The sequence below is a fragment of the Lepisosteus platostomus genome, chromosome 22 (genome assembly GCF_059453375.1).
Source record: "Lepisosteus platostomus isolate fLepPlt1 chromosome 22, fLepPlt1.hap1, whole genome shotgun sequence".
Classification (NCBI taxonomy): Eukaryota; Metazoa; Chordata; class Actinopteri; order Semionotiformes; family Lepisosteidae; genus Lepisosteus; species Lepisosteus platostomus.
The window spans coordinates 17,105,483-17,123,865 of record NC_142632.1 but is presented as its reverse complement, the minus strand read 5'-3'; the positions used below and the strand labels follow the sequence as shown (position 1 = coordinate 17,123,865).

Here is an 18,383-nt window from a genome sequence, read left to right as displayed (position 1 = left end):
TAAGGTTGAATGTTGTACCATTTTGGAATTATAGCATTTTGTGTTCCAACTTCCCAAAATAATTAAACTAAATACGGAAAAAACTGCCCAGAAATCAGCATCCCTAACCATAACGAACAAGAACCCCCAGCATGGGTCAAAGACTCTTCTTGAACATTGGATTTCCTAAAGGAAACCGCTCGGGCAAAGGAATAATAATATAATAATAATAATAATTGCTTACACTTATATAGCGCTTTTCTGGACACTCCACTCAAAGCGCTTTACAGGTAATGGGGACTCCCCTCCACCACCACCAATGTGCAGCATCCACCTGGATGATGCGACGGCAGCCATAGTGCGCCAGAACGCTCACCACACATCAGCTATCAGTGGGGAGGAGAGCAGAGTAATGTAGCCAATTCATAGAGGGGGATTATTAGGAGGCCATGATTAGTAAGGGCCAATTGGAAATTTGGCCAGGACACCGGGGTACACCCCTACTCTTTTCGAGAAGAGCCCTGGGATTTTTAATGACCACAGAGAGTCAGGACCTCGGTTTTACGTCTCATCCGAAGGACGGCGCCTGTTTACAGTATAGTGTCCCCATCACTATACTGGGGCATTAGGACCCACATGGACCACAGGGTGAGCGCCCCCTGCTGGCCCCACTAACACCTCTTCCAGCAGCAACCTTAGTTTTTCCCAGGAGGTCTCCCATCCAGGTACTGACCAGGCTCACACCTGCTTAGCTTCAGTGGGTTGCCAGTTGTGAGTTGCAGGGTGATATGGCTGCTGGCCATATCAATAAAGTGACAAAATATGCTAAAAGCAACAAATAAAAGTAACAAATTCGCTTAAGAAGAAGAGAATAAATAAGCTTTAAAATCTGCCATGATGCAAAACTGCAAAAACAACCACCTAAAAGATGGAAAAATGTGCACTCGAAATTAGAGTATCTCTTCTTGACCTCATCTGTGCCTCCTTATATGAAAAGCCTATCAGCATTTTATCTTTAATCACTGTTTGCAGTTGTCTGCAAACATTGAATTAAGTAGGTCTGCAAAGAGCCAGTACTCATGACCCCAATGCAATCAGAAAAAAAAACTGATAACAGTCAGCTTTTAAGCAGTGTCCACCTCTCTTTAAACAAACTAAGCTGACTGCCAAAACCGTAAACATGATCCTGAAATTTTCCTGAAACTGAAAAGTTGAAAGCACCTTTGTGCAACAATTCACCCTGAAATAAAGATAATACAGTCATCTTTTAAAATACTTTTTCTTTCAGAGGCTGAGATTTTATGGGCAAAAATCATTTCTCTGCCCTCCTCAATTCCTCAATAGGTTTAACACCGGCTGTCAAACTTTCCATCATGTGGGGCTTCTCCAGCCTGTTGCCAGGTGTTGTTTGCTCTAGGAGAGGCGGCTGTGTGACAGTGCAGGCCTTCATTCACAATCTGTGGACACGTATCAACAAACCCTGCTGGATTCTTGTTTATCACAGGCTCAGCAGGGCCCTGGAATCAGATCAGTCTCTTGCAGCTGGGGAAGGCAGGGACGCAACTCTGTCAACATGTCCTGTCTTGAAGGGAATTATCCTCACAACACGCTGGAAAAAGCCACGCTGAATATTTAACCTTCACGAACGCTGAAGCTCTGCTCCTTCTGCTGGGGATTAACGGAGGTTTATGCATTCTTGTTTCACAATACTAGGAGAAAAGAGCAACTTCTTTCATCTTGTACAGAAGTCAAGGGCAAACCAAACAAGCCAGCTGGTAACAGAAACTGTCAAGTGAACTGAAAAGAACTCCAAACGCACAAAACGTCTGGCTTGTTTGGTGGCTAGTAGTTAACTTATTCAAGGGTCTCATTTAGCTGTTTCTCGAAAGAAGTCAGGGTATCGGGTGCATCACCAAGCCTGGAGACGGCCATGTTGTGTTCATAAAGGTTTTGGACTGGATTAGCTCTCCCAGAAAGTGAGACGCCTTGTCAAATGAGGATTGAAGTGAGGAAGGTTTCGTTTTGATGTCTGATTTGTGTTTTAATAATCATAATTTTCTGTCATTCTGATATGTCGAAACAATAAAGAACTTAACTGCCATGCTTAACTCAGTCAGTCAGTGATTCTCTTTGTCTTGGTTATGCAAACTAAATCAGAACTCAGGAATAAACGGAGGTTAAATCTCGAAAAGCAAAGAATCAGTCAGGTACTGGAATTCCCCAAGAAGTTTCAAACCCATCATAACGATTCTGAAGAATCTTGACAGCATCAAAAGCTCCTTTATTAGTATTGGCAGGGTGATACGAAGCTTCATCTAAGCAGTCAGTGCTGAAGTAGTCAGGCCTGCAGTTAATTTTCCAGCTGGCTGGGGTCTCATTGAAACTGTCAAGAGTTCACAACCATGTGTATCCTGCAGAAAGCACCGCTGATGTACCCTCGGTTGTGGGTCAGAAACAAACCCGAGCCTCCTTTGCGCCAGTTTTTAACAGATGTCTTCTCTCCCTGCATATAAAAACCATTAAAACGTGGTGGTTCCAGAATTTAGGATATGGGGCTCCAGAAATCTGAAAAGTCTCTGCGGGTGCAGCGGCGGGTACCTGGAGGTTGTTCAGGGGGTCCATCTTCATCACAGGACCAATGGTGTTGAGGGGCAGCGAGATGTCGATGCTCTGGCTGGGCATCAGCGGGGTGTGTACGGGCAGGGGTGTGGTGGGGATCACCCCGAAACTGTCCAGCAAACGAGAGACAACACAGCAGAGGTCAGAGAGGTGGCTGGGCTACATGCTCACATAAACCACAAGGGCAACACATCACGATCATCTTAACAGAAAAACAGGAAGGCAGTAGCACAGCTGTCAGAGTCCTGCACTTCTTCCCCAACCAGATCCAGAGTGCACACACTGTGCCCGTTCCAGGCTGGAGGAGGGCCAAGCACAATTCTCACTGGTGTGTTTCACACGAAGGGCAGGGGGGCAGCTGCCTCCTTACCTGTTTTTATTGAACTGGATGGCAAAGTCCGTCATGTGCTGCAGTGCCTTGTTGGTGAAGGTCATGTCCATGTACATGTGGCCCTGCCTGCGAGAGAAGGTCCCTGCGATCTCCAGACCCTTTGCCTTCACAGCGGGCAGCCACACCTGCCAACACAACGAGCCTCATCAACGCCAGCGGCTCAGCCCTGAGCGCCCAGACTGCTTGCGGTTCCGCACACGCGCCAGGGGGCCGCGTTGTTAAAACGCACCCAGACTCATTCCTTCATCTCTTCAGGTCCTGAAATGAGTTAGGACTTAAACCTAAAGTGACTAAGCTAAATTTAAAATTCCATAAATTCCATTCTCCTGAGAATCTGTCAGGGTGGCACTGTGCATTTGAACTCTGAAGGGCATGCTTTCTATCAAAACAGACATGCACAAAAATACCTGGTGAAAAATGGGAAGACAGAGTGATGGTGGGGACAATATTCTTGCTTTAAAAGAACAGAGGTGGGAGATGGTTCTAATTGAAATTGCATTTTTAATAATGCAAAGGAAATGTATCTATAGTGATAATGTATCAGTCTGAGGTAATAGTCTGGATTGAATATGATTCTGGATCCACAGATTAAGAGGTACATATAATTTCCCCTTTCATTTAGGATTTTTTACATTTAAAGTGCAATGTAAAAGCTCTGGTTATACAATACACTGTGGTTTTCAATTTAACTTGAGTAATACTAGAGGGTGAAATGCCTTCAAAATCTATTTCGCAACGTAATGCAACTGTATTTCAATTCATTTATAAATTAAAGAGATTAATTCCTCATCTCTGCATAGTGAGGAATGCATGTCCAAACATGTTTTTTTGTTTTTTTTCCCAAATATGTTTTAACATCATTGTGCCAAGGTTGAAAATATGCAGTCTGTACAACAACAGTTACAATCTTCAAGTCCTGCCAAGCTCATGGTTAAGAAGATCCTTGGAGACACCAAACTGTTTATGTATTTTAAGAAATTTTGAAACTCGTAACAAGACTAACAAATATTTGTTTATGCCTTTTTACAGTTTTCTTACTGACATAAGAAAAGAGTCGACATCTATGATAAGAAACAATCACAGAATGTTTGGACGAGTAAAACAATCAGGGACCCGTAAAAAACTCATCTTTTTCAGAATGTTCAATATAGGAACCCAGATCCTATAAAATGAGTACCCGGGTGGCAAGATGCACAGATCTGCGCCGCAGTCTTGATCAATTCAGACTGCAAGCATGATTACAATTGAAAACAGCAACAGTGGAAAGATGCCAGATTGTACTGCATTTCAAAGAACACTTTGATTCCATGTGAAAGACACTCCCAGCTTTGCTATTTTTCCCATCCTCTCGCATACAAAATGCCTTCTCATAAACTGTCATAATGCTACAAGATGTTAAACGCCCTGGCCTGTCCAATGACTTAGGAACCTTGCATAGTCGCTCAATAACTCTCCACGTGGACCAGACTCGGTATTTTTACTATGGTACTTCTGAACTTTTAAACTGCTCCACGCCAGGGAGTCTCTGCCACAGGAGGGCATTGCTAGGGACGGGCCACCGCGCGCCTGCCGCCACTTACCGCTTTCGGAGACACGTAGCCCCCAGTGGTGATGGCCATGCCCGTAGACAGCTCGAAGAGGTCATTCAGGCCGCTGCTGAGCGCTGCCGGAGTGGGCGAGGGCGCGAAGGTGTTGGGCACCGAGGACGGGATGAAGTTCTGCCCCACCTGCGATGGCAGAGACAGAAAGATGAGCTTTGCACAGTGGCCACCTTCAGCGGGGTGGCCTCACTCCTCTTGTCTGTGACACGTCTACGGTTAAAAAGCATTTAAACTGCGTTATATTAAAAGGTCAACGGGACACAGCTTAAAAATGAAAGAAACGGGCTGTGTTTTGCTTAGGCAGGACTGTTAATTGTCAATCTTCTGATCTGCTTCAGATAACTCACATGTGCAGGTCCTGTACATCTGCACAGGGGCATTTTCCTGGAGGTGACGCTCGGCAATGAACACTGGCAGAGCCCGAGAGTGCCAGGCATGACAGGCTTCAAAGGGCAAAGCTTGAGCAGCAATTACAGCCGGGCTGAACCAGCAGGAGAACAGGGCCCTGGCCCACCTGCACTCAGAAGCTGGAGGCCTGCTGGCAAGCCTACAAGCCTGTAGCAGCTTTCTGGAATGAGCTGGCATGAAGGCCACTGTACACGAAAACGTGTTCGCATTGAAGTAAAAATATTTGGAACTAAAAAAAAGTGTTTTTTCTCTTTGGGAGCATTCCATGTGACAAGACAAAAAAAACAAGGGGGCAGAGATGGAAATATTAGTACTGTAGATATTAAACTAATAGAAATAGTGTTATACTTAACTTTAAGCATCAAAGGGGGCTGAACTTGCGCTCGATAAAATAACATCAAGGTAATTGAGACAGGTATAAAAAAAGACCAGGTTCTGGAACTTGGAATAATTCAGAAAATGAGACAGCGAGAAACAAAAAAAACTTGGGAACATTTAAGCTTTAAAACCCAACATAAGCAGATGAAAAAAAAGCACTTACAGCAGGACTTCCCCCAACACCTCCTCCCAGGTCGCCACCGAGCTACAAAAAAAAAGAGAGAAGACAAGACCCGAGTCCAGACCCGCACAGAGACAGCAGCAGAACAGAGGCAGACAGAGGGGCAAGCGCTTGGCAACCTCAAACCTGCCCATCCCCGCCCAGCTCGCCACACTCATTCGCTAGCACGACATTAGGCAGAATTCAAAATAGTTAAAGGAAAAGTCTAGTTTAATTAGACGAGCAGAAACAGCAGACTACTGGGGGGGAATGTCAGTGCACGTTTCCAGAGCTTGATTAAAAAAAACTGCAAACCACACCATCAGTGGGATTTGATGTCTGTCACCTGCGCCATCGGGACAGAAACCAGTCCACGCAGGCTCGGCCCAGGTGATGCCATTCAGTTTCGCGTAGTTTTAACACGTGGCTACAATTATGAAGCAAGCAACGCAGTGATGAGGAGAGGCATGAACAATTCCTTTGGCTCTTTTGAGAGTACGGAACCTGATTCTCTCAAACAGGTTTTTGCAGGAATCAATTCAGTAGCAGAAGGTCACCTTATCTTTAGTGTAAAAGAAAATTAAACCAATGAAAATTTCACTACCATTAAGCCAGCAGGAGCCACATTGCCTTTATGTAAAAACAGTTAAATGGGTTAAATAAAGCCCTCAGGGCACGTTGGAGGGGGTAGGGGACATTTTAGACTTGGTATTTTTAGAAAGTTAATTCTTTTTTTCAAGCTTCAGATGTAAAAAGGCCATAGGCATAATTTGAATTTTAGATTAGTACATTTTGCAGACTATTTACATTTGCTCTATTCTGAGAGTTACACACAATCCTGTCGGCTGCACTACCAAAGAGTGGCAAGGAAGCAATTTAATGCTGCACACCACTAACAAGACTGCCAGGATGTGTGCCAGGGAAACCGTTTAATATGTCACACTGCAAAGACATTCCCCCTCGTCTGCTCTGAGAAGCCTTGTCACCAGACCTTCAAAAGACATTGCAACAGGGCCTGGGTACATAAGTTTTCCCCAAACAAAAGACCCATCTTTATATTAACTCCCATTCTAACGAGCCTGTAGGAGACATCGACCACACAGACTATGATCGCAGACACCACAATGGCAGGAGAGGACAGCAGTATGAAGACCAAGGGGCACTGGGAGAAACTCAGATAGGGACCGCTACCAGCATGACTTACAAAGAGCTTTTTGACACCAGCATAAAATGTGTTCCATTTTCACAGACTGAATACACTTGACTACATGAAATAGGTTTAATGGCAAAGAATTGCTTCTGCCATTCATGATTACATTCTTCTAGCAGAAAATGTGAGCCTATTCTGCCACAGAACAAAGACTTTGAAATGAGGATTTCTTGTAATTTCACAAACTTTTGTGCATTAGTACACAATCTGGAAAGAAGAGTCTGCCTTGACATCTGTGCTGTCACAGTACAGGCTCCTCTGAAAGCACTCTTCCTGAAATATAAAGCTAATTTTCTAGCAATGGGGGGGGAAAGAAAAACCACAAAAACATCTCCTATCTGCAAGAGTGGAACAATAAACTTTCAACAAAATGGTGAACGGGCTCCGAGACCGTTATCATCTGGTGACCTGCCATGGCTGATCAAGCTGGCTGGCGGACCAGCCTGCTCCCTTCACACACGGCAGTGCCCGGCGGTGTAAATGTGGCAGCAGGAGGGGTTCAGACTGGATCAGTCATGCTCAAGGGGGCACTTCCAGCCATCCTGTTGGGTGGGCTTTAAATTGAGTCTAGTGCCTGCTGCGTTATCGGGAGCATTTCCCAGGTAAATACAGATGAACAGCAAACACAGGTCTGACTGCAAATAAGAGCAGACAGGTGGACTTACAGCCAGCAGCCGTGACGAGGAGTTTTACAGTTACTGCACAGAACTGCATCGCATTAAAACGTTAGCTCACTGCACAAGCGCAAGCCCTGTACCTGATATCGAGTTCCACCGGTTAGAAGGATGAAACCTCTGGAAAGGATAAAGGCTGCCATCCAGCTGTGGGTTTTTTCAAACTCTGATGGACAACACGACAGTCTGGATTTAATTAAGGAACACGCGAGGCTGGGTGAAAACCATCTATCCTATGAATCGGTCTTATCTGGTTGGAATCTGCAAAGCGACTTGCCAGCACTGATCCCCTCAATTACTCGATTTTTCACAGCACTTTATCCAACTCCGAAAGGCTGTAACCGCTTGACTCCATATAAAAAAACTACCCCTGAACTAAACCAGCTCGAGTCTTTCATGGATGCAGACTGTGCAGGGGAGTTTAATGCTTTCTCCACTGCTCTACACTGAGTTAACGAATACAGAAGAGTACTGCACGCCTCTCACTGGGCATTCTGCAAGACATATTTGTGTGCACACAACACAATGCAAACTGCTTTTGCCATTCATCGGTTAATTGTTTCTTGCAGAAAATAGGAGAGCAGATTTTGCCTGAATGCAAACTACACAATGCAGAACTTCTTTGATTACCTCTATAATTATTTTCAGAGCAGCTTTCTGAAAAGGTCTGCTTTGGTTCTAAATCTAATTACTCTGCCACTTCTGAATGGCCTCTTTATGCGATAGATTTCTTTTGGCTTAATTGAGTGAATAAGTGACTTATTTCCCCACTCCATTGCACATGCACCTTTTTGCAAGATAGTGCCATTAATTCAGATAAAACCAAAACACAGGTGATCTATCATTCCACTGTCTCAACGCTGTTTAATACAGTGGTTTTATGACAAATGTGTAGAATGACTAAGTTCACATATAAAATGCAAACATTGTCACCCACCAGTCAGTGGTACTGTACATCTCAAGCTTCAGATCCCATTCCAGATTTCCACTGGGAATATCTGACAAAGGCATGTCAAAACCTGACACACTCCATCCCACGTGGAATTCGCAATTGCCAGCCAACAGAATTGGAATTTCCAATCTGGGTGCAAGCTGATGATTGAATCGAATCCCGATCTTGAATAAAAGCTCTATTCTTTCATGTACTAAATTTAATTTGCGACTCAACCTCGTAGCCTAGTTACTGACTGTTCTTTAATGGGGTTGTAAAAGGATGGCAAAACCTAAACTGCTTGAAAATTTTTTTTAAATCGTTGCTATATTGGATATACACATCCTCATCAGATCTGTCAACAAAGACAGGAATATGTCTGACTGGACTTGGACTTGAGAAAACTACAGATTTATTTTTTTCACATCTCCAGGATTCTTTCTGGACACCCTTTCCAGGAAAACTAAGATCTGGAACCTCTGTGATCAACAACTGAAGCAGCAGCGAGATGTCAGAAAGATAATGCTGCCTTTTTGTCTTCACGTTTCATAAGCTGGCCCTCTGCAGTTTTTCCCCCGTTTCTTTCCTCCATGACTGACCTGTGGAATCGCAGCTCAGTAATGCGTTTTACCAACAGCATCCCAACCACAGATCTCCCTGATCAAGAGAGATTGGATTTCAGAACGAAAACAGAAGCTGACCTTCTCTAATAAATTAGACTTATTTCTCAGCATTATGGGCATCTCTGGAAAAGAATTACACTGTAAGGGTACAGACATCAAGAGGCCCATTCAAGGACTTTTTATAAACAACAGGAACCCAGTGGTGTCAACGTCTAGCATTTTCTTATCACGTACCTTGTGTTTATTTCCAATACTGTTAAAAATGGACACACAAGTGAATATGAATTATTCTCCAACACCATGCTGCTGAGATTCTGGAAACTTAGCATGTTTCATATAACACATAAACCCTGTCATAAACTGTCAAACTAAAAGATTAAAATGCACCTTACAGAAGAGGTAAACACGTCAAAAATGTCTTCTCTGAGCAGGCTTATATAGAACTTAATAGGCATGGGCACAGTACTCTTGTGTACTTCACTCTGTTAAGTGGGCATTGCACCTAGAAAGGTGAGGGCATCACATTGTGGACTGATGCCAATTCATCAAGATTTCCATAGTATTACTACTGTAAGACTGAACTTGCTAAGTTTATGCTTACACCTTAATGCATCCCTAAGCATGAAACCTCACTATGTTGTTCAGGATTCATGAACTTCAAGTAATGCAGAATGCCATGACCTTTCCTGACCTGTTATTAAATTCTCCACAACCATTTTCCTCAGCAAGGAACATACTTAACACATGAGCTCATTACACCAAGTGTGCTTTTGCTGTGCTACTGAAGCAAGGGCACTGCACATCATCTAACCGCCTGGGGAAGAAGAAGAGGTGAATTTCACTGTGGAAAGACAGATCAGAACAAGACTGATTTCTGGATGAAGAGCACTGGGATTTTGTCCTGTCACAACAGAGCCATAGGGCATAGAGAGGGTTTCCATCATGGGAAACAGATAATAAAGCTGATGGAATGACAGTGAAAGCCTCCCTTCTCTGATTTAAATTTGCCAATGAGGATAGAAGTACAGTTTCCAGCATGTTGATGATTTTTCTTTTTAGAAAAATGGTTGATGCGTTTGTTCCAAAAAAAAGAGCAGTTCCAAATGTGTTTCATGTGATGACAACACTGTCAATCTGGTCACAAAGGGAAATCTGTTTGATTGGCACTTGTTCCATGGCAAAAACAAATCAAACACTCAGCACCGTGCACAATCCTACAAAACAGGGGCAGAGCTTCAGGTGGCTGTGGTACAGTACTGCATTTCTGCCCTGCATGTTTTGAATATATATTAATTTTATATTAACATACACCTATATTAAAAGGCAATTTGTGTGGGATGAACTGTAATACTGTGAGAACTCCCCTATATGCAGTTACAAAGCAAACATGTCCATCTTATTTCCCCTGATTTTCTGTGACCACAGCTGAAAGTCCTGATCTTTAAACTCTGGGAAAACAACACATTTTATTTTCCTTGGCATTCTATTCTGAATTGCCTTGTATTGAAATCCGCTAACGGCAGGTCAGGAGAGGCTGCTCCAGTGCGGGATTTGCCAACAGAGATGAATTATATTGAAAGACACCTGCAGTGCTGCCAGCTGCAGATGCCCCATCGGCCAGAGGGAGATTAACATCAAGACTGCGCAAACAGGAAGGGCGAACTTTCAATCTTGATAGAAAAACAAAAGCGGTCCGTTGCAGCACCAACCAGATGAACTGGTCTGCTCCAAGGAATCACTGCTGAGGTCTGCAGCCTGAGTGCATCTCACTGGCAGGAGTGTGTGCAGGACAGAGAGCCCTGCACAGCAAGCACGGCAGGAGAGGAGAGGGGCAGGATCAGGAGGGAAGCACACGATGGGAAGATGGGAAACACAGGCAAACACAGCGGACGGGACGGAGTTACCCATTGTGTGTCCTCTCCCATCTCAGGAGGAGAAGCAGATTGCAGAGGAGAAAGAGGGAAATGGTTATATAAGCATCCGCCCTTCCGGTGCACCTCAAGAGGAGACAGGCAAACAAAGCTCCCCAGCCCTTTAGAACCCCGCAAATCAAGCTCACTGTTCATCTGTAGGGGCTGGGGGAAGAAACGACTAACAGCAGGTGGCAGAAATACAAAAACGGTAAAACAGTATCGCACACAGCACAGACTTTCTATCACTGAAGCAACCGTGGAACACTTACAATATCCCTGTTTCAATCGGATAACTCCTGTGGAAACTTTTGCAGGCTCCAATCAGCAACAATCTTAGACTTACTCATGAAAACTGACACTGGGTCAGTTAAGGACTGTGAAACCACCTTTGTATTTCATACACAGGAAAGAAAGAGAAATTCACTTCAAACTCATTATATTACAATATTTAACAAATCAGGTGCAAAACTACTATGCCTTATCATTTAGGAACATTCCCTGTATTTATCTTTAGGGAATTTAGGGGATGGAATGACAGCACCGTGAGTAATCCCAACAGGGAACCTGGAGCGCTGTCTGCGTGGAGTTTGTATGCTCTCCGTGTGTTCACGTGGGCTTCCTCCAGGTGCTCCTATTTCCTCCCAGAGCCCAGAGACATACTGGCAGGTTAACTGGCTTTTGGGACAATTGGCCCTGTTGTGAGTGTTTGTGTGTGTATGTGCCCTGCGATGGACTGGCGTCCCGTCCAGGGTGGACCCTGCCTTGAGCTCTTGCTTGCCAGGATAGGCCCTGGCTCATCCGAGACCCGGAGCTGGATAAAGGGGTTAGAAAATGGATGGATGGATACCTTTGTGTGCATAGAGACTTCAGCCTATATCCACTCTCGATCCTTTTTGAGAAAATACTATTAATTGGTGTAGAAAGTATATCTGCACTTGAATCCAGGAATGACAATATATTTTAATATATAAAAACCTAGCAAAGGTTATCCAACATAAAAGCTAAAATGTTTGCAGTGCTGAGACGCCTTTAACACCCTTTACGATAGAAGCCAAACAAAACAGATTTATTGTTGATCTTCCCTTCTGTGCCACATTGACACTCCTGTTTGTGCCTCTCTTACTGCAGTGCTTAATCTCCCTTAAATCAACTGTAAAACCCAGAACACAGCACTACTACTGGCACATCAGTCCTTCCTTGCAGTATATCGACTCTGCTCTGCTGGTGGGCACTGCTGGATAACAGCCTAAATATACTGCACTGTGTGTTTACGGTGTGCGTATAGCCAAGAATGTAGAATTACAAAATACCCGTTACAAATTCACACGTTAACAGGTATTTTGCATAACATGGCTAACAAAAACACAAACACTGGGAAAATCTTTCCTACAACATACATGAACCATGGTAATTCCTACTCCACTGTGTAAGTCTACATAAATATGCCAGATAACATGACAGAACATGCAGAGTTTTCAATAATAAAAAGAAATAAAGCAAACAAAGCACATTTTCAGCTATTGAGAGCACTAATTTTCAGAAAGATGTGTTGGAAAACGCGCATGTGAATTTTGAATTAAGCCCTGGAGAAGTCCCCAACAATGTCCCAGAAGACTATTTCTCAGGCTGGGCTTGGTCTGACACCATGAGTACACAAAAGCAAAATAAAGCAGAATAAAGAAATAGTGGATGAGAAGGAGGTTGTTTCTTATTTTAACCAAGGCAAAACTGCTAAAAAACGGAGCAGGAATCAAATAACAAGCACTGGATTTACAAAGGATTGTGAAACCGAAGGTGAAGTGGCAGGAATGGGTTCAGTAACTGTGCTTTAAAGGGACCTGAGCAAACTGCCCATATTTTATCCCCACGGCACAAACTAGTGAAATGGTCTCAAAACCATGACACTCTGATTTTTAAAAGGACTCGACAGCCCTGAAGCTAGAGAAAAAACAAAAGATAAAGATCGAAGATAAAAACAAAAGCGAAATCTCGGAGCGTGAGCTCCTTCCCCAGGACTTTCCCAGCACTGCTCGGCCGAGGACGAATCCCAATTCCACGGCGCCGATGTCAGGATTGACTTTTCAAAAGCTGTGACACAAGACAGTGCTACTCTGACTGCGGTCCTTCAGAATCATCCTACTGCAGGACAATCACCGCCTGCTCAAACCGCTGACTGGAAACTGAATTAGGAGGCGTTGAACAGGAGCTCTTGCCTTGACGGAGACCTGAGTGCACACATGCAGGACGCATCCTTGAGGAAAGCCTCTCCAAACAGGAGAGATGCAAATCATTCTGGTAATTGCGCTGTGTAGTCTGCAGCATGGACTAGCCTAGGTGAAAAGGCTGTATTCCAGACAATATGGGACACTGTGCAACATGTGTGTTTAATGTCAAATGAGCTGCGTTATTATATTAAGGCCTACTGAAGGTAAGGACTTTGAAGCAGGGGCAGCCAATTATCTGATCTTCCAAGGCTTTCCATTTTAGGGCTTGGACACTAGCTCGATAATTGACTCTTAGGTGGCATAATTAAGGTGCTGGGGCTGACTTAATAATTCTCTGCATTAAAAATGGATGCCTCCTCCTCCCAGCTAAGCTGCCGACTTCTACTATTCAGTGCGACAGTCCAGAAGCACCAGGGGGGTGGGGGAGACCAGGGCTTGTACCAGAGAAAAGGCCCAGACTGAATCAGACAAGACAGGCCCACGCCAGCCACCCCTGCTGCGAGGATCGAGGTGCGCCCTGAGCCACAGGACTCACCAGACTGTCCAGCCCCCCGCCCAGGAGGTCCACCGCCCCCATCTGCATGGAGGAGACCTGCGGCACGTTGACGGGGGGGCCCAGGTCCAGGTTGAGGAGGTCTCCCAGGAGGTCGCCCTGCGAGGGAATGACCTGTGGCTGATCCAGAGGGGGGGCAGGGCTGGTGCCCACGGGACTCTCCCCTGTGTCGATGCTGAGAGACAGAAAGGGAAGTCACTTGATCAGATGCAAACCCCTCCGGACAGACCTGATAAGCAGCCATATCAAATCTTATTTCCTATCCTGTGACACACAAAGATAGGTCTGTCAAACTGCAAAGGCCAACTACGGCCCCACACACAGCAGGACTCCCCTACCAACGTGTTAAGAGCTTGAGATAATGGAGACAAATGGTCCAATTAAATGCATAATAAGCTAAGGTAATAAACAGCATAGTTAAACCCATATATGTCAAAGATGAAGACACAGGCTTAATTCTAAGCTATGTGGCAAAAAATTTTCCTAACGAAACAGCCACCGCAGTGCCATCGTGCTTCCTACCTGCCGTGCTGGATGGGCAGGTGCTTGCGATGGATACCGTGACTTCCCTCCACAAAGGCATTGGGGGGCTTGTGGTAAACCGAGGCCAGGGAGCCGATGTGGCAGATGAGCTCGTCCAGCAGCGTGGGCTCGATCAGGTCCGTCTCCTCCGAGATCAGGGGCTTCTCGGACAGCACGACCTCCTTGGCCGTGACCGGATCAGTGGACAGCAGGCGCCAGTAGATGTAGCCTCTGTCCCGCAGGTCGGGGTTGTCTGAGTCCTGAAACAATTCCGGGGGAAAAAAGCAGGAGATATTAGACTAAATAACTCTCAGGTTGTGTCTTTCTGAGCTCAACCTGCCCTGCGCACTCACTGGATGGAGTGCAGGCAATGGCAGTATGGACTCGGTGAACTGGCAGCCTGTGATGGGGGGCTATCTGCAGGTCTGGGCCGTCTCTCACCTGCGTGGCCAGGCTGAGCACCTGCTGGACGAGCTCCTGGGTCTCAGATGGCTTCTTCAGGAACAGCTTGACGATGGCCGTCAGCAGGGTGAGCTGGACCTAGGAGAGCAGATGCAGAGACACGGGGAGAGTGCTGTCAAAGGCTGGAGCGCCCAGAGTGGAGATCAGGTCAGTACCTCTTGGCGATTGAGACCGTTCTGTCCTGAAGAAGAAGCACTAAAATTGGGTGTTTCAATCAAAATAGACACCCTCTCTGCTCAAAACTCTGCACAATCTGACAGGAATGTTGTATCGCCACCATAAGACAGCAGGAAAAGGGGGCAGGAGAGTTAGGAGGAAATAGCAACAGGCAACGGTCTGCTATGGATGGTCTTAAAAGATATCAGACATGTGCAGGTGACTCACACCATACTTTACGCTTCTGTCACTTAGGATCAGCCAGCAGAGCGCCGGTGGGGGACCCCTACATCAGTACATGGGCACATCAGCAGATGGCACTGCCCTGTGGCACACGCAATTGATTTAATAAAGTCTTGCAGTCACTTCCATGAACCACTACATTCCACCCACTGGTCTTCACATGCCCATGGTCTCCTCCAGCGTACCCTGTTAATTTCGCACATTCACAGGATAATCTCGGAAGCGATTGCAACATTATTCAATTCCATCTCGCGCACCCCCACACTATCACTCTTAATGCCCCACGCCGTTCTCAGTCCGAGCGCAGGTGTGCGGGGCGCGGCGGGGTCACCTGCGTGCTCTCATCGTGGAAGCCCTCCAGGAAGCTCTCCAGCAGCTCGTCGGCGTTGTCGATGCGCTCGGCGTACTCCCCCACGATCCAGATCATGGCGGCCCGCGCGTCCGGCTCGTCGAGGGAGTCCAGGTTCTCGCACAGCGTGGCGATGATGCTCTCGTACCTGCAAAACGCCCACATGGCCATCACGACTCGTGCGACCGCTGCCCCTTCTGGACTAAACTCCGTACTTTCAAAAATGCTGGGCGGGTCTGAAGGGTGTGCTGGAAACACGGTCAAAGCACATTGTCACTAAAAAAATAGTCCCATGTCATAAAATAAAACAGGAGAAGAGTAGGGAAATGTTCCTTCTAAATAACGCAAGCAACTCCCTTCTTGTCTTTCACCTCCCAGGGGGATACAGGCCCTTACTTGTTGGGGTACTTTCGGAAGATATCTCTGATGACCACGATGGCCTCCTGCACCACGTAGTTGACCTTGGTCTGGATGAGGTCCAGCAGGGTGCTCACACAGCGCTCGGCCGATTGCTGCAGACACACAAGAGAGGATAGGGAGGCCCCGTTCCCACCGGAGGACACAAAATTCATCTGACAGGGGTTTGTGCATCCAACCTGAAGCTCTCTCAGCTGTTCCCATTTGTATCCCGTAATACTTCTAAATGTTTAATTTCAGCTTGATCATCCTGCTTGTATACTCTGTTCATCCACTCATACTAAAGACCTCAGCCTGCTCACGTCATGTTCCAGTTTTCGTTGTGGCATAATTCATGTGGAGCGGCACAGGGATTATCATTGCTACCTCTCAGTGCTGGGGCCCTGTGTTTAATTCTGGACCTGGTCTCCGTGTTCATGTGGGTTTCCTCTGGGTGCTTCCTCCCACAGTCCAAAGACACACTGGTTAATTGTTAATGAATTGGCTCTGGGGAAAATCAGCCCTGGTGTGTGTTTGTGTGTGTCTGCCCTGTGAGGGAACGGCATCCCCTCCAGGCTGTGTGGACTCGGGCTGCCCCCTGTGACTCTGTACTGGGTGAAGCGGAGAGAAAATGGATGGATAATTCACAGGGGCCGTTTCGGACAGCCTTGTCTGCAGGAAGGAACTTACCTCCACTTTGATGGCGCAGCGCCCGATGGCCCTCACAGCCTTCCGCACGAAGTCTACGTCAACCTCGGTGGCATACTCCTTCAGCTCAGCCAAGACCTGGAGCAACGAGCAAGAGAGAGATCTCACTGCAGCTCAGGCTGGAGACCCAAAAAACAATTGAGATTGTCTTGCAATACAGCACCTCAATTTGTGCAAACACACCCCCACTCCCTCCTACCTGCTGTTGCAAATACTCAATTCAAATAAAGTAAGAAATCCTCTGTGTGAAACTTATGGTAGAATCCCAGCAAGCTGAAAGCCAGGAAAAGCAGGCTGTGCAAATCCACCAACACAGCGATGTGCAAATGATTTTTTTTTTAAGTATGCTGCACACTGGCAATGGCTTATTTAGGGATTGTAATATTTGCCTTCTGTGTTTGCATTTGACTTCAGCACAAACATTGCTGCGATTTGAAGATGAAAACTGGCCTGCAGTGAGGGCATTTATCAGTGAATCCATGCGTTATCATGAGTGACACAGCTGGCTTGTCTGAACATGCCTGGCAGTCTAACAACAATGACACCCTTCCTTCTGCCACGGACGTGTGTTTATATTAATATCTCAGCTGAATTCCTCACTGTGTTTTAAAGCGCCTTAATCTTGGTAACAGGAATACCACTGCATCGACGCAAACCATGACCCAACATGCTAGCTTCAAAGACCACAGTAACATTTGTTTTTAATTCCACACAGCAAATGACATACACCTTTCTTTCTGTGAGCAAAGCACAGATCAGGATCTGACCTCACATTTCTTTATCTGTCATTAAACCTGGAAACTTGAAAGGCAAAACAAAAACCCTCAGTGCATGCTAGCCAATCAATGCTAGCTTTCAAAAGTAAGTCACATAATTAACTCAAACATTTATATTATAGATACTTTGGAGAAGTCTAGGCTGAACTGGCTACACTAATCTTCTTTTTAGGTATTAATATTACACTGAGCCAAGGCTTTAAAAAGTAGCTTCTTATCTTCCACATTACTAGGTTATTTTCTCTGTCTGTACCTTATATAAATATCTAATCCACACTGAACATCTGTATGCAACTCCTACCCAAGCACGTTGTATGAGCTGATTAGCTCAGATGAATGGCACTCTTCAATCCATAAGCTGTAAACAAGCACCCAACACCTGTTTCGTAACCATCACTTCTTTCACAGACCTCTAACCAGCCATTGTGAGGTGCACTGCAACCAAACTAAACCTGCAGCCGAACTGTAATGGGCACAGTCTAGACACGGCCGGACAGCGGACCGTCTGCAGGCTGGTCCACTCTTAGGGGCAGCTGCACTGGCCTGTCACACGCTGAGCAGTGACCCACCTGGGCGATGTTGGCCTGGGAGGCCAGGCGAATCATGATGTCCAGTTTCTCCAGCTTGACGTAGATGGGATCGTTGTACTTAACAAAGAAGACCTTGATCTCTTGCTTGAGGATCTCTGGTCTGCCGGGAGGAAACAAGAAAGACAGCAGTGTTAGCCCTGTGGGGACGCCTTTTGTGGGTTCAATCAATCCATGTTATTCTTATAAAGCGCCATTCAGTACAGAGCATTCTTGTTGTCATTTATAACAAGTTCCTTCCACACACAAGCTCCTGGAGTGCAGGATTGTCTCAGAGGTGACCAGACCTTTCCCTGTATGCCAAACTTGCTTTAGACACCAAGGTTATTAAAAAAGGAACACTACTATAGTCAAGGAAGTCATACATTAGATGGAGAGAGAGACACTGTCTGTAAGCAGTGGCAAGTGTAAGAAAGAAAATTAGAACTCGGCAGAAGAGCGAGCATTTATATTGTCACAGTGCATATTGACAATAAGTGAAAGATATAGAAGCCAGAAAAAATCAAGGTGGTAGAATCC

At 45.6% G+C, this 18,383-nt stretch overlaps 1 protein-coding gene across 3 annotated transcripts in view; it reads right to left on the bottom strand.

Moving 5' to 3' along the window:
- Positions 1–18,383, bottom strand: part of ap2b1 (adaptor related protein complex 2 subunit beta 1) — a 36,569-nt gene that overhangs the window by 10,694 nt on the left and 7,492 nt on the right. Inside the window, exons 8-19 of one of the 3 annotated variants that reach the window (XM_088616441.1) lie at positions 17,847–17,967; positions 16,484–16,579; positions 15,794–15,909; positions 15,380–15,545; positions 14,629–14,727; positions 14,188–14,447; positions 13,648–13,840; positions 10,879–10,899; positions 5,540–5,581; positions 4,570–4,716; positions 2,969–3,114; positions 2,578–2,707 (exon numbers count right to left, since the gene is read on the bottom strand). In XM_088616441.1, coding sequence (XP_088472567.1) covers positions 2,578–2,707; positions 2,969–3,114; positions 4,570–4,716; positions 5,540–5,581; positions 10,879–10,899; positions 13,648–13,840; positions 14,188–14,447; positions 14,629–14,727; positions 15,380–15,545; positions 15,794–15,909; positions 16,484–16,579; positions 17,847–17,967 — 1,537 coding nt within the window. The remainder of the gene's footprint in view (positions 1–2,577; positions 2,708–2,968; positions 3,115–4,569; positions 4,717–5,539; positions 5,582–10,878; positions 10,900–13,647; positions 13,841–14,187; positions 14,448–14,628; positions 14,728–15,379; positions 15,546–15,793; positions 15,910–16,483; positions 16,580–17,846; positions 17,968–18,383) is intronic. The other 2 variants (XM_088616443.1, XM_088616444.1) reach the window with 2 other exon arrangements.